The 13,246-nt window shown below is 42.9% G+C and overlaps 1 protein-coding gene and 1 pseudogene across 1 annotated transcript; both read right to left on the reverse strand.

Moving 5' to 3' along the window:
• Positions 1-1,670: 1,670 nt before the first annotated feature.
• Positions 1,671-8,182, reverse strand: ppp5c (protein phosphatase 5, catalytic subunit; the record flags this gene model as incomplete). Its single annotated transcript, XM_042346269.1, is given in 5 exon segments — positions 1,671-1,792; positions 2,179-2,199; positions 2,202-2,325; positions 6,769-7,010; positions 8,101-8,182. Coding segments are annotated over 5 exon segments (591 nt in total), but the record flags the coding sequence as incomplete, so codon positions are not given.
• Positions 8,183-9,438: 1,256 nt separating this feature from the next.
• On the reverse strand, positions 9,439-10,657 carry LOC121852169 (annotated as a pseudogene).
• Between the last annotated feature and the right edge of the window lie 2,589 nt (positions 10,658-13,246).

The raw sequence follows: 13,246 nt of genomic DNA on the forward strand, positions 1-13,246 counted from the left end.
AGAAAAATTGCTACACTTATCCCATCCTAACTACTGCAGAGTCATCAAGGTCTCCCTCGCAAAATAGGAAATTCATCTCAGTCACCTTCATTATGGTTATATAATTGACAATGACTTCATCACGATGTTCGCGACCACTGATAACACTTGCTTTTAAAGAAAACTATAAATGTCATAAAGTTATATATTTTTAAGTCGCAATGTTCAGAGCACTACCAATTTGTATATTGCAATTATGATTTGCTAGCTATTTTTTATTTCACTTATCTGTTATTGTTCATCATTGATTTATTTTACCGACTTGTTGTGTTTGTCGGAGAAGCAGCATTGTTGTTGTTTGTTGATGAAACCCGATTTAAGAGCTTCTTGGCAAACAGGGTAACTCAAACTAAACTTAACCGAACTGAAGCATAGGAGAAGAATGGGCGAGGTGGCTCAGAGTAATGAGCTTGGTATGAATCCAGCCATAGACACGCAATAAAACTAGGTTCTTACATGTAGTCAGTTGTGAGTTGGTCGCAAATACCATACCCTGTATTTTGCACTTCATTTTTGGTTCAATGCCAGGTATGAACATTTAAACTATTGATTTGATAAATATTTATCAATGGCACGGCATGTCAGAATGTGCACCCTACTGTTGTATGGATAAAAAAATATTTTCCTTTTAGAGATTTCAACTCTAACAAAGTGGGTGCATTTCTAGATGTGAGACTTCTAAATGGAAGTCTAGTCCTATCATAATGTCAGGGCAATAGCACAAACGAAATCGAATTGGGGTTGAAAAAGAATTACAATTAATGATAAGGGACGTTTAATTTTGCCCTGCAATGGCGTTTACACTTCTTGAAGAAAATGTTGGCAATATAATAAAGAGAGCAAATTAGAACGCCTTCTACCCACAAACTTGTTCATTTTGAAACGGTCATTCCTCTCCATTATTATTCCCAAATGTTTTCCTGATACAAAGGATCAATCAGTGTTCTGCCTCAATTAGCTCAATATTTTTATGATTAAATCGACATTTGGGGGGCGGCAAAGGGGCCAATTTTGGAAGCGGTAGAATACAATCATTTTAACCGTTCAGATAGCTACAGACTTAGCGGAAGCGAATCATCAAATGATACAGGTCACCATACTTCAATAGGGATTACTTTGGTACGGCTATTTTAGTACACACAATCGACATGATGTACAAGTAAAATGTGCTTGCATAAATAATGTACATGGATAATGTACGTTGATTACCATATAAATAACCCAACCGCCAATAGATACCCATGCAAATAGTGCGCACAAGTGATGCCATCACACCTACCTCTCTAAGGAACAAAAAGGGAGGATTTCTCCACAATTCTGGCTGTCGCCTGATGAATCTAGTTGTAATTACTGGCGAAACGCCGTGCTCAAGATTGTAAATGTTGTGGCTTTTGCTCTCCAACACACCGTTGTGCTGTACTAGTAATGAATTGGCACATTCTGTTCATGAGACAAACCTTACTAATTGGCTGTATTGGGTGGTGGCAGGTTTAACGACACATTTATATATTAATGCATCTAAACCATAAATACCTGTATCATGGATATTGGTCGCGAAAGCCTACGTGTTAAACATACAACTGGGACGTTATTGTAATGTACCGTTGGTGCCTTGGTGAGCAGTCGTTTACCTGATAGGCATATTTCCTGTGCAGTTTTTTCTGATCCTTGAACCATTCAATGAGCTCCTTCATGAACGTGACCGTCACTTGGCCATTATCCACCTTCGGTCCGGTGTAGTCATCCTCAATGGCTGAAATGAAACCCATGGGGCAAAACACATTCACGACTCATTTCACCATGCAAGTTTCATTTGCTTACATTTCCATGGAATTGGCAATGTGACTGCAAGTCGTGCGTTAGGAATGTGCGTTATCTTTAACAATTAACTTTACAGCAGACAATACCTCTTTGGCAATTCCTCAAACCAATATAGAAGACGCTGCCGAACTTAAAACGGTCAACTCATTGACTGCGTGGTCCGAACAGGCTTTTAACCTGCTTAGAAAAAAATAAATTTACTAGACACGTTAATTTTCTAAATCCGTAAGCTCAAGAGAGATGCTGTCTGTCTACAGCACTCAAGAGCTGTGGTTGAATGACTCTTAAGCCGTAAGACTTTCCTGCGGCAAAGCTTACCCATGCTATCCAGGTCCAAGCATCGGCCACAGACTTTTTGCTGTCGTCGCTCGCGATGGCGCGCTCAAACGCCTTGCGCTTCACGATCTTGCTGCACTCCTGGTACTTGAGCTTGGCGTCCTTGTCGTTGGGTCTTACTTTCACCACCTGAACAGGCGATTCAATTAAGAAATGAAAGGAGTGCGATTCAAAGGAATACATTTTTTTTTTTAATCGTTTAATAAATTATTAAAGCGATCCACGTAGGGAAAATCCCTGGAGGTGGAAGATTTCGTTTTCGAATGACATACTTCGATAGTTCTCAGTGACACTGGTGGAACAATCAACCGCACCAGAACATCAACTGGCCGATAAGCACAACTACTGCATGAATGGAAATTAAAAACAAGCCACAGTTGTGCGATTGTGGCCTTGCAATGCAAACTATGGGCCATACAGTAAACCACTAGTCTGCGCTCCTTCAAATGCAGCAACAAAACGTCACCAACTCTCCTGAAGCCCTCTCGTAGCTAGCAGACCTCGCCATTGCCATTTAGCTCCAGAATATACTGCCACACGCAAGAATAGAATTGACACAAACACAGCAAACGCATGACATGTAAAAAACAATTTCAAAGTATATACTTATGAATGGCATAGCTTTGTGCTATCAGGAAATCTGGGAATAAGACAAGGCCAAGAGTAGCTTTAAAAAATATAACTCTCATCCCTCTTTCTTTCTACTTTATTTAGCCTTAATCAGATACTAAGGGAACCTGAAAATAAAATAACTCGAAGGAGTAAACTACCAACAGTTTTAAAAGAAAACCATTGGAATGGAAATTTAAATAAAATTCTCACAAAAAATATAAAGCAAAAAACTACTATAAATGTACAAAATCTGTAGCAACTTAATCAAACCGAAAATTCATAAAACGGGGCATATCAAATTCTAAACAATTAAAATAATTATATAAACAAATGAAGCTACAAATGTCTTCAATACAACTGCAAGTAATTGCCCTTGGGATAGTGACAATAAAGAAGTAATCTTACCTACATCACAAGGTCTGTCTGAACTGTCATAATTCAATAGATGTGAAGGCAATTGTGTAAATATTGTGTACACAGACCAATGATAATGCTCCCTGGTCTGTGTACACATCACTCTTGTCTAACAGTATGCCAGTGTAACATGGTTTTGTACCGATACTATATACATCAAACTAATATCAAGAATATCCAATAAATAAAAACTTGTTTACCTCCCTTGTATATTTAAAAATGTATGTTTGTTACAACTGTACTTGTTTTACCCAGGTCTCTATGGAAACAGAAACTTTCGGTTTCAGTGTGGTCTATTCTGGTTCATAAAGGTCATCCCATCTGGTAATAAAGGTCATCTGGTTATGAAGGTCATCGTTTTTTGACAGTGAGGTTTCAAGCAAAGTCGTTGATAATTTAGTCGTTTAAATACAACTGTTTGGTTTTCATCGTTCAGCTCTCAAATAGTATTTACAAATATTTCCCATCCAATGGAGATTGCTGGGAGCTAAATAAGATGGTGAGCCGACAAATATCCAGTGACTCCTCTGTATGCTCATGGAAGTAGTAATAACATATCTCCTTCTAAAGAAGTAATTATGTAAAAAATATGACCTCTCAGTTCAGCAGACATTCCAGTGTAATTGTAGGGCCATTTCTAAACCCAAAAAAGGCGGAGGGCAGCACCAATTATTCCAAGTAGATGCCTATAACAGCCACCCGGCCTTATAGAATTATCACCATACCTATTTAAGATGTGATTTTCAAATTGATTTGCAGGTTTAAATGCAAAACTACAGGCGGTAGAATGCTGATATATGGTAAATTGTGACAGTCCCATGGTCTAAAAGGTTGTTAAAGATTGCTTCTAAATAAATCGATTTGCATGAAGAGCAACTTGCTTGATATGTGGCCAACAAACTTAAACCACGAAATATTTTACGAGCAATAACAGGGCAACTACCAATTATAATTTTCCCCGAGTCACATCAAATGACTTTTGGCAATCTGGATTTAATTCCCAGTTTCCACAAACTATTCACCAAGTAAACATCTGGGTTCTAATTATCACAGAGCACCAACACCGAATAAGGCAAATGCGAATCTGGGAAAGCACGATAAGACACGGGCGGGCAAACGGCAAATGGAACGGTGCAAAAAGAGCAAGAGTGCAAACGCAGCCAGGGAATGATAAGTCCACATTAAATTGGCAGCCCACACAGACAGAAACCCATCTCTGTCACGGTCACAAGCAGGAAGCTCCACAGGCAACAATACTGCGTGGTTCCTTCGGCAGGGAGTGTGAGAGCACTATTCACAAGAGCCCATAGAAAATCCAACAAAAGATGCTAACGTGAAAGTCAAGGTCATGGCGGCATACCCTTTGTAAAAATGTGTGTAGAATAGTCTTAGCTACTGGCTCCTAATGTGTTCCGTGATTTGTGACTGCAGAGCATATGTTTGATATTGAAACTGCATTACAAGTCACTGGCCTGCTCAGAGAGCTGTCATGTGCCAGGAATCAAGTAATGATCCAGTAGCACAGTATTCATTTATTCAATTCTAGTGCACTTGGTCACAGAAGACTGCATACATTTAAAGTATACTTTTCCAATTGTGTTTTTTTGTTCTATGTACACAAGTACAGCAAATGGCACACTTTCCTGTACACGTTTGGAATACAGTCGAAAACATGCAGGTGGCATGCAAAGTTGCGTCACTCCTAATGCTGAAAGCTTAACAAAAAAAAGCCTTTGCTCTGCCCCGAGGTCCAACACCATAAAAGTGTAGCGTAGCTCTCAGAGACACTGTCTTGTTCATTTATATGTGAAATGAGTCCAACTCAGTCGCAGACATTGTCTTGGGAGCAACACGTTTTATTTAACTCTTAGCACAACATACTCCAGGCTATTAACACAACATACTCTCGGGTGGTGACCACCCGCTAACCACGCTACGGCGAAACTAGACGCGGTTCCACTATCCTGGTCCGGACCACAAGCTGGGTCCCGGACCGCGTGGCTGGAGGCTTCTTCAAGCTTGACGTGGATCTCCTGCCTCTCCAACAGAAACAACCCCGAGCCCCTCTCAGGGCCCCCCTTATATGGGGCCGGGCTGGGGCTGGCTCCGCCTCTCGCCCCGCCCACCTTCTCGATCTCTTTCGCCCTTGTCTGAAGGCTCTCGAGAATTCTTCTTGAACCATGTGACCACCCATTGGCCCCCTCCACCGTTGGCCCCCTCCAGTATCGTCGGGTCACATGACCCCAGGTCAGTCATAGTATCATGCCCCCAACGTAACCCTAGCTGACACTCTCTCGCTCTCTCAACGGGAGACCACACGCACGCTGTGCGTGGTGCCACCGCGCTTAACCAGTGCTCACCCAAGCCCCCACTAGGGCTGGTACTACACCCCGTGTCCGGGGTGTACACACAACAGTATACATCCCGCCGTGGCCTTGCAAGCCCGGCACCACACAGTGGCATTCCCAGTCACTACATGTGTATATTTATTATGAATAAAGTCCGCCGACTCACTGATAACTTAACGAGCAACCGCGTGTGACTATATACACTTGAGTAACTTAGGTAACTCTATTCTGAGACAACATAACTCTAGTCTTCAAAGACTACAAGTTGCCCACTCTAGGATGATAAACACGACCCGCTCCAAGATGACGACGGCGACGGCAACAGCAGCCCAGAGCCCCGGTTCACACCGGCTTTTATCCCCTCATGACCCGGGCACGCCCCTATTCCCGAACCCTCTCTCACCACACCTGGCCCTGTCTGTCTCTGCCCTTATTACAATTTACAACCGTTAGGTCCCGTGCTTCCCCTCACTCAACCCTGTCAACGCTTGTCGCATCAATCATTATTAGCGACCACTTAGGTCCCACATTACCCTAACGTGATCCTGTCTGTTCCCATTACGTTAATTAGTAACCATGGCCACGGGAAGCCGTACTGTCCCTACATCACCCCGTACTGTCCTTACAAAAGTCATGTGAATAAATGCAAAATGCAGTCCTGCAATTGCTTGCTCACATCACTGTTGGCAGAAGGGCTTCCACTGCTAGGCATCTCTGTCCACTCTTCCATGCTGGCCTGACATGTTTGAAGAGGTGGAAGTACCCGCACTTTACCCCACCACATGCACTCTGCTGATCGACAAACTGCAGTGCACCCACTTATACTGCTGGGTGGACTGAGGTGGGGGGTGAATGTGCCCCGTTTTTGAGGTTGAGGTTCATGGAGGACCAGGCCTATCCCAATCCCTCTTGATCAATCCCTCGTTTTCCTGGATCAAAACTACACCACCATTTACAAAAGTCCTAATTCTTAATTTTAAATTATTGTCATGCAACGTACAATTGAATAGTTGCTGTAAAGGGCCTTGCTAAAAGGCGCTATATAAATCTCATTACGATAAGATAAGCTGGGTCCATTAGATCAAGGCCGGAGAGCACTTTTAGTTTCCGAAACCTCAACATAGGATGCCAACCTCGGTCTCGCAGGCCCCCCACCCAGCACAGGCCCCCACCCAGCACGGGCCCCCCACCCTCTCACCGTCTCATAGTCCTTGAGCGCCTCCTTGAACTTGCCCAGTGCCATTTTGGCGGTGGCACGCCGGTAGTAGCCCTTGATGTACGCCTTGTCAAGCTCGAGAGCGCGCGTCGCATCCGCGAGCGCATAGCCGTAGCACTCGGTGCGCAGGTACGCCAGGCTGCGGTTCCCGTAGTAGATGGCATTGCCGGCGCTCAGCTCGATGGCGTCCGAGTAATACTTGATGGCGTTGTCGTAGTCCTTCACTGCAAGGGGTATTGGGAAGAGAGGGCACACGGGATGATAATTTTCCACATTATTGTATGGACTCTCAATAATCCACACCTAAGTTGACTGCACTTGAAATCAACTAAAGCATTTTAGGAAATCCCACATTTTAAGAAGAAACAATACGTCTTTACCAAGTTACGTGGGTCTTTACAGTTGCGCTGTATTGCTCTTCGACGCAGCATGACCCGAAACACATCGGTGATCCTTTGTTTGTTCAGTTTACGATGGAAAGGTGGTACACAAAGGGTGGACGAAAGCTGAACATCCCAAGAATGCTGCCATGCATCAGCTGGCCAGTCTCGTGGTCAGCATACTGTCGTGGAATTATCTGTCCAATTCCTGCCACTTTAATGTCATTTTGCTACAAAGTTTACGTATTTTTTTATAAAAAAATATTTTAAAAAGGTCAGCGTATACTATCTTTGGGTGTCTTCAAGCTTGAACAAATCTGGGTAACGGTCATCCCATTTAGTGGCCCTTTACCAGTGGTGGAAATGCCGATCTCATCGCAGGATACAGTCTCTCACGAATAAAACCAATGTTGACTTCCCATAAAGCAGTAATCATTGTATTGTCCATGGAGGAGCAAGATAGCGCCCGATACAAATTTGAACCCGCCATATTGCGATTGTCGATTTGGTCGTCGACCATAACACTAATCCAAACTAAAATAATAAAACTTAACCGCTTTGGGCTGTCACACGAGTAATTTAAGAGCATTAATTATGCATTTAATAAAATAAAAGCAGCTAGTTAACAGGACAGTTCATTAAGTGTACTTAGACTTTTCATATTTACTAGCTGGTTTGCCCGTCCTCGGACGGAAGCTGAAATATTAAAGATGTACATTTACGTTTTCTTGTGTGATTGTATTTTTTTTAGGAATGTTGCACAAAGATATTTTTCTTAACTTATTAAATGAAATTAAGGACTTTGTAATATTTCTTGGTATACGATATTTTGTGTGAATCTCTTATCACTGGTCAAAAGGTTTCCCTACAGTTGACTATCCTTGATGAACACTTTCATCCGCTGAGGATTTTAGATCTAGACAGAGCCACGTACAACTGTTCATGGGAAAATACAGGTTCATTGAGATAAATACCCAAATTTTCAAAAGTCTGACCCTGGACTTGTTGATCGTCATCCCATATGCAGGAATTATCAGAATTTGTCGTCGTTTCAGTTCGAAAGGAAGAGTGACATCACTTGGAGCTAGGTCGAGTCTCCTGATGAAGACGATTTCGCCTCGGTTGCATTCCGATACAATATCTGTGGTGATCAAGTTATTTTGTAATGATTTGACCATAAAACGCGTTCCATTGCAAAGACCGCTCTTCGGTTCAGATTTCGCAGCAGCATGATGATAATGCCTGTCTTCAGTGCCAATGTGTGTGGCAGCATTCCTGAAGGCGTTTCATCATGAAGAAATTCTGGAGGGTAATTCAATGCGTCCGCAGAATCTTCTGACACGATCGAGTCAGACCTGTAATAAATTCAGAGATATCCACACAGCTGTGTGATGATGTTTCTGTTCATTTCGAGAATGTCCTTGTTGGTAGGTGCCAGAATCGCTCTTTTCGCAAGCTCTTCGGCAGGCATGTGTTGCAAGTTCTGACCTAAACTGCGGTGACCAGATCATCAACCGTTATCATTTTAGGTGGAATTTCAATGGAACCTAACGGCACACCAGATATCTCCGGCAAACTTCCCAATCCAAATTTCAGCAGCCAATTGTTATGTTCATTTTCACCATCACTCTGAAGGTTTGCCGTGAGAGTCAATTTGGTAAACTGCTGCCATAATACGCTGGATTTGATGCAGCACTCGATAACATCAACATGGGTGTCTTTTGCTACAACCAGCAAAGTCTGTCCTGAAATCGCCACCGATTACGACGACTTTTCCACCAAACGGCCATTGAATCTGCAGGATATCGCGCAACAGCTGATCGACACATCGAAGGCCATGCTTTGTCAGCATCGTAATTTCATCAATGATGATGAGCAAAGCTTGTCGTAGCGTTTCGCCTTCTGGCGAATTCAGTCTCATCGACGCAAACGATGTGTCGAGGAGGGGAACTGGAAGCTTGAATCCGCTGTGCGCATTCCGCCTTTCAGTAAAGTCGCTGCGATTCCAGTGGTCGCAAAAGGAAGAATGTTTTGACCTATTCCACAAACAAATGAGACCAGCGTGGAGTACAGAAAAGCCTTTCCAGAGCTGCGAGTTGATGTCGTGCAGAGCCATGTTCAATGCAACATTTCCGTTATGACGCCGTAGATAATCCAGCGACATGTCAAGTGAATGCTTGTTCCACAACAGGCGAGCGTTTGTTGGCATACAGAAGCAGCAAATGTATGCAAATGTCTGTCGCATTTGATATGTCGCGGACTCCTATATGCTTCAATCCCATTCTTCGTCTGAATCCAGAAAATGACGATGAAAGGCAGCTTCCTTGAAGGTGTTGTAAACGACGCCATAGACGGTTTTGAGGAATTCAAAACTGGCAACGCTTTTGACGTGCAGCAAGAGCATCCTCAGATAGAATCACTCATCTTTGATTCCAACAGTGTACAATCTCGCAACGATCTTAGTGCCTCCTCTTTGTCGCTACTTCCAGTTTTTTATAATTGTATGGAATGTCGTTGTAGAGAAAATCTTGGGCATTTGGATCAATCACGTTGAGCTGAAACAAAGATTCGAGCTTCGTGCAACCAGTTCATGCGGCTTCCAACGCCTCTTCTTCTCGACCTTCTTGAAACAACGCATTGCTGATTTGGCAAATGCACGGGCAATCTCATCACGGAACGCAAACAGTCATGCATTGGCGACTCAAGCAAACACCACATAGCTTCTGGTGCACTCACGTACCTTGCGTTGATGAAATTTGACAACTTGTCGTGTAGAAGTTGAGGATTCTCGCCGGCAGTGATCGTCATTTTGGCACAGTCGAATCCTTTGTAAATATTTATAAATATATTTCACAGCTCTAAGTGACGTACAGACTTCGACGTTGATGTGAGCATTATACCACAGCAGCAGATAGGGATTGTACGGCACCACATATCTGTTATCCATTGATGATTCACGAACATCACCTGAAATTCCTTGTCGCCGATAATACAGAGGATATCCGTTCACATTGTGTGCTGTCGTGGTAGCAAATTGCTTCTGGAATGCCTTTGAGCACTTACCATCTTGCATGCAGGGTGTTCGAGGATTCGCAGCTGCGCATGGGCCATGCATCATGCATCGTGACAATTTCGTGCAACCGCGGATTTTCAGTCGCAACGGGAATTTCAGCAGACACAACTTGATCGATGGGCTCAGAGCTTGTGAATTTATTGTCAACTCGCAATGTTATCAAGATGTGTGCATGAGGCAGTCCGCGTTTCTGGAACTCGATGGTGGAGACGAAAGCCGTTGAGATTCCCAGCACACCATGTGCAGTGAGATCCTGCATCAACGATTTCAGTTTCAACTTGAAAACAAGTGCCACTAAGTCCGGTCGATCAGATGCTTGTTCACCTTGCTGCAAATTGTTGGCAATTTCTTTCCAGCTTGGATTCGCAGTGAATGTGATGAAAAGATTAGGAGCGCCTGGCTTCGCGAAAATCGACATCGTGTCCGCGCTTTGCTCTTTCATGTTCCGGGGTGAACCTTCGCAAAATGAAGGCAGAATAACAGGAACTCCGGCTTGTGCTCCGGCTTGTCCCCCAGCGTTTCCATGTGATCGGCAAGTCTTTGATGAAGCTCAACTCGTAATTTCTGCTGATATTGGCGAATGTAATTCAAATTATTCGCTTCAACCTGCAGGTACGAATCGACAATCCACTGTCATGTGAACTTTCCAGCACTGATTCGTGGTTTAAATGTGCCTCTGATAGCCGTTTGCGCTGCAACATAATGTAATTTGGTGACATTCCTCTCGTTGCGTTGACTTGAGCTCCAGCATAAGCCTCACGTTGCCAATTTAGTTGCCATCCAGTTTCACGAAACAAATACAACAGCGGATAGGACATTGCCTCCAAATTTGGTCTCAGAATGTTCAGATTAAACATAGGCTTTTGGGAGTTGTCTGGATTCTTCAGATACACGCGAATGTCACATTCAAAAGGCGGCTCACCATCGTTGTTCACAAACACCATAGCGATCTCGTTGGCAGTTGGTGCATTGTAGTGACGCTGATCCTAATGACGATCTCGCCGAAACACCAAATTCACAACCGGCGTCGCCTCGCCTGCAGCATTTGCTTCCTGTGCAGCTCAATCTTCTACTTCAGCGAAGTATGGTGTATGTGTTGGCGAATCAATTGTGGATTCGAAAGTAGCGGTCAATTTGATCCAGAAGCCGTGGATTGCACTGAGTGTTGGCAGGATGATTTGTTCGAATTTCTGTTGCTTGTGTGCTGTCGACAACGTAAAGTTGAGCGTATTGTCTTGCTTGACCATTAGTTGGTTCAAGATGGCTTTTCTTGTGCTAAATTTTGCCATGAACCTTGAACACGTAAGGACTGCCTCCATGGAAGTCAACAACCTTAGCTCCCATCGATGCAAATGACAATGCTCTGTTGTATGAACGAACATTTTCACGAAAACTTCTTTAGTCGGGATGCTCAGGATTTGATCGAAGCTCACGGAGAAATTGAAGATATTGGCCCATGTTTCCATTCGAGTCAATCGGCTTTTCCACTTTCACTTTGCCTTTCCGACAGCAACTTCTGAATTTTCCATTTGATGGCCGCTCCGCAGCAAATTTTCGTGAACCACAGAACTGGCAAACGACATTCCACACACTGCAGTTGTATTCAATCACTTCAGCTTCCACAAAGTGATTTGCCTCAGCACGAATAGCTTGACTACGATGTTCTTGTCCTACGAGACAATTATCAGTATTGCCAGCGAGGCGAGCTCGTGTCTGATGTGGAGTCTCTTGCTCTCATCGATTTGCTTGAGAAAGAGCGTGAGCTGCACGTCAAGCTTGCATCCAATCCGGACTTTCTTGTTCTCGTCGATTTGCTTTCCTTTCAGCATTCTCTCTCAGAAGTCTGTCCAAAATTTATTGGCTCTGGTGAACTCTCCATCTCTGCTTTCTTCTCTTTGCAAATTCTGTTTCTTAGCTGCAGTATCTTCGTCCTCCATGATAGTTGGCAACCCTGGACTGACGTATTTAGATATGACACTTTACATGTTCCAGCAGCTGGAACACTGCGAATAAGGTTGGCTCTCGCATTTTAGACACTTTATATGGGCAGTGAGATCGCCAGAGATGCCAATTTTTGCAAAAAAAGAGCAAAAAGCATTAAAATTGGTGATTTGTTTTAGCAGGGACTCTTCTGTATCTTGTGCAATTTTCAAAGGCAAACAATTTGTCACAAAATAATTTGAATAAACAATTCACTTTACTTTAGCACTGCTTTCAACTCACCTGAAGCTTTCAACTGACAATTTTTTCTTCCCTGATGGACGATTGATAGCGAAAAGTGAAAAAAGTAGACTGCCGATACTGTCAGAAGTCAGTTTTCAATTAAAAAAGATCAAAAATAACCATTAAAGTTATGAAAAAGATGACCAGAGCATTATTGTATCTTGTGTAAATTCAATGGCAGTGAATCTTGCACAAAAGTACGTCATCAAACACCTCACTGCATTTCACTGTAGCACTTTATTAATGGCAGTGATTCTTGCACGAAACTACATCATAAAATACCTCACTTCATGTCACTGTAGCACTGTATTTAACTCACCTTCAATTTGTTCAAATTCACTGCTCTGATACTTTTTTCTTCAGCTTTCGCTAGCTGGGGTTGAAATAAATTTGAATTCGATACAATATCTGGAAAATCACGGAGAAATGTCTATATTTTATCATAATTTAGAAGCATAAATTAGACTTAGCTGTTGTTTCAAGTGCTGAAAAAATAAAGATACCAAATACACTTTGTTGCTGTGTGGAATTATTTATTTGAGTCACTCTCAAAACGTCAAATTGAAAGCGAATTTGTGTAACAAATGTTTTCTTTTCCGCTCGACCTTCTTCTGCACGAGTGTAAAAATCCACCCGCTTATGATTAATGACGGGGTGGGGAGCCTCATGTGGAGTGACGTCACGTGCGGCACACACACATTCTTGGCCCGTTATATTAGTAATGCCATACAAATGGGTGAAATAAACTTAAAAATGGACAGTAAAAACAAAGGACATTGCAATT

This window comes from Callorhinchus milii, unplaced genomic scaffold (assembly GCF_018977255.1).
Source record: "Callorhinchus milii isolate IMCB2004 unplaced genomic scaffold, IMCB_Cmil_1.0 Scaffold517, whole genome shotgun sequence".
NCBI lineage: Eukaryota > Metazoa > Chordata > Chondrichthyes > Chimaeriformes > Callorhinchidae > Callorhinchus > Callorhinchus milii.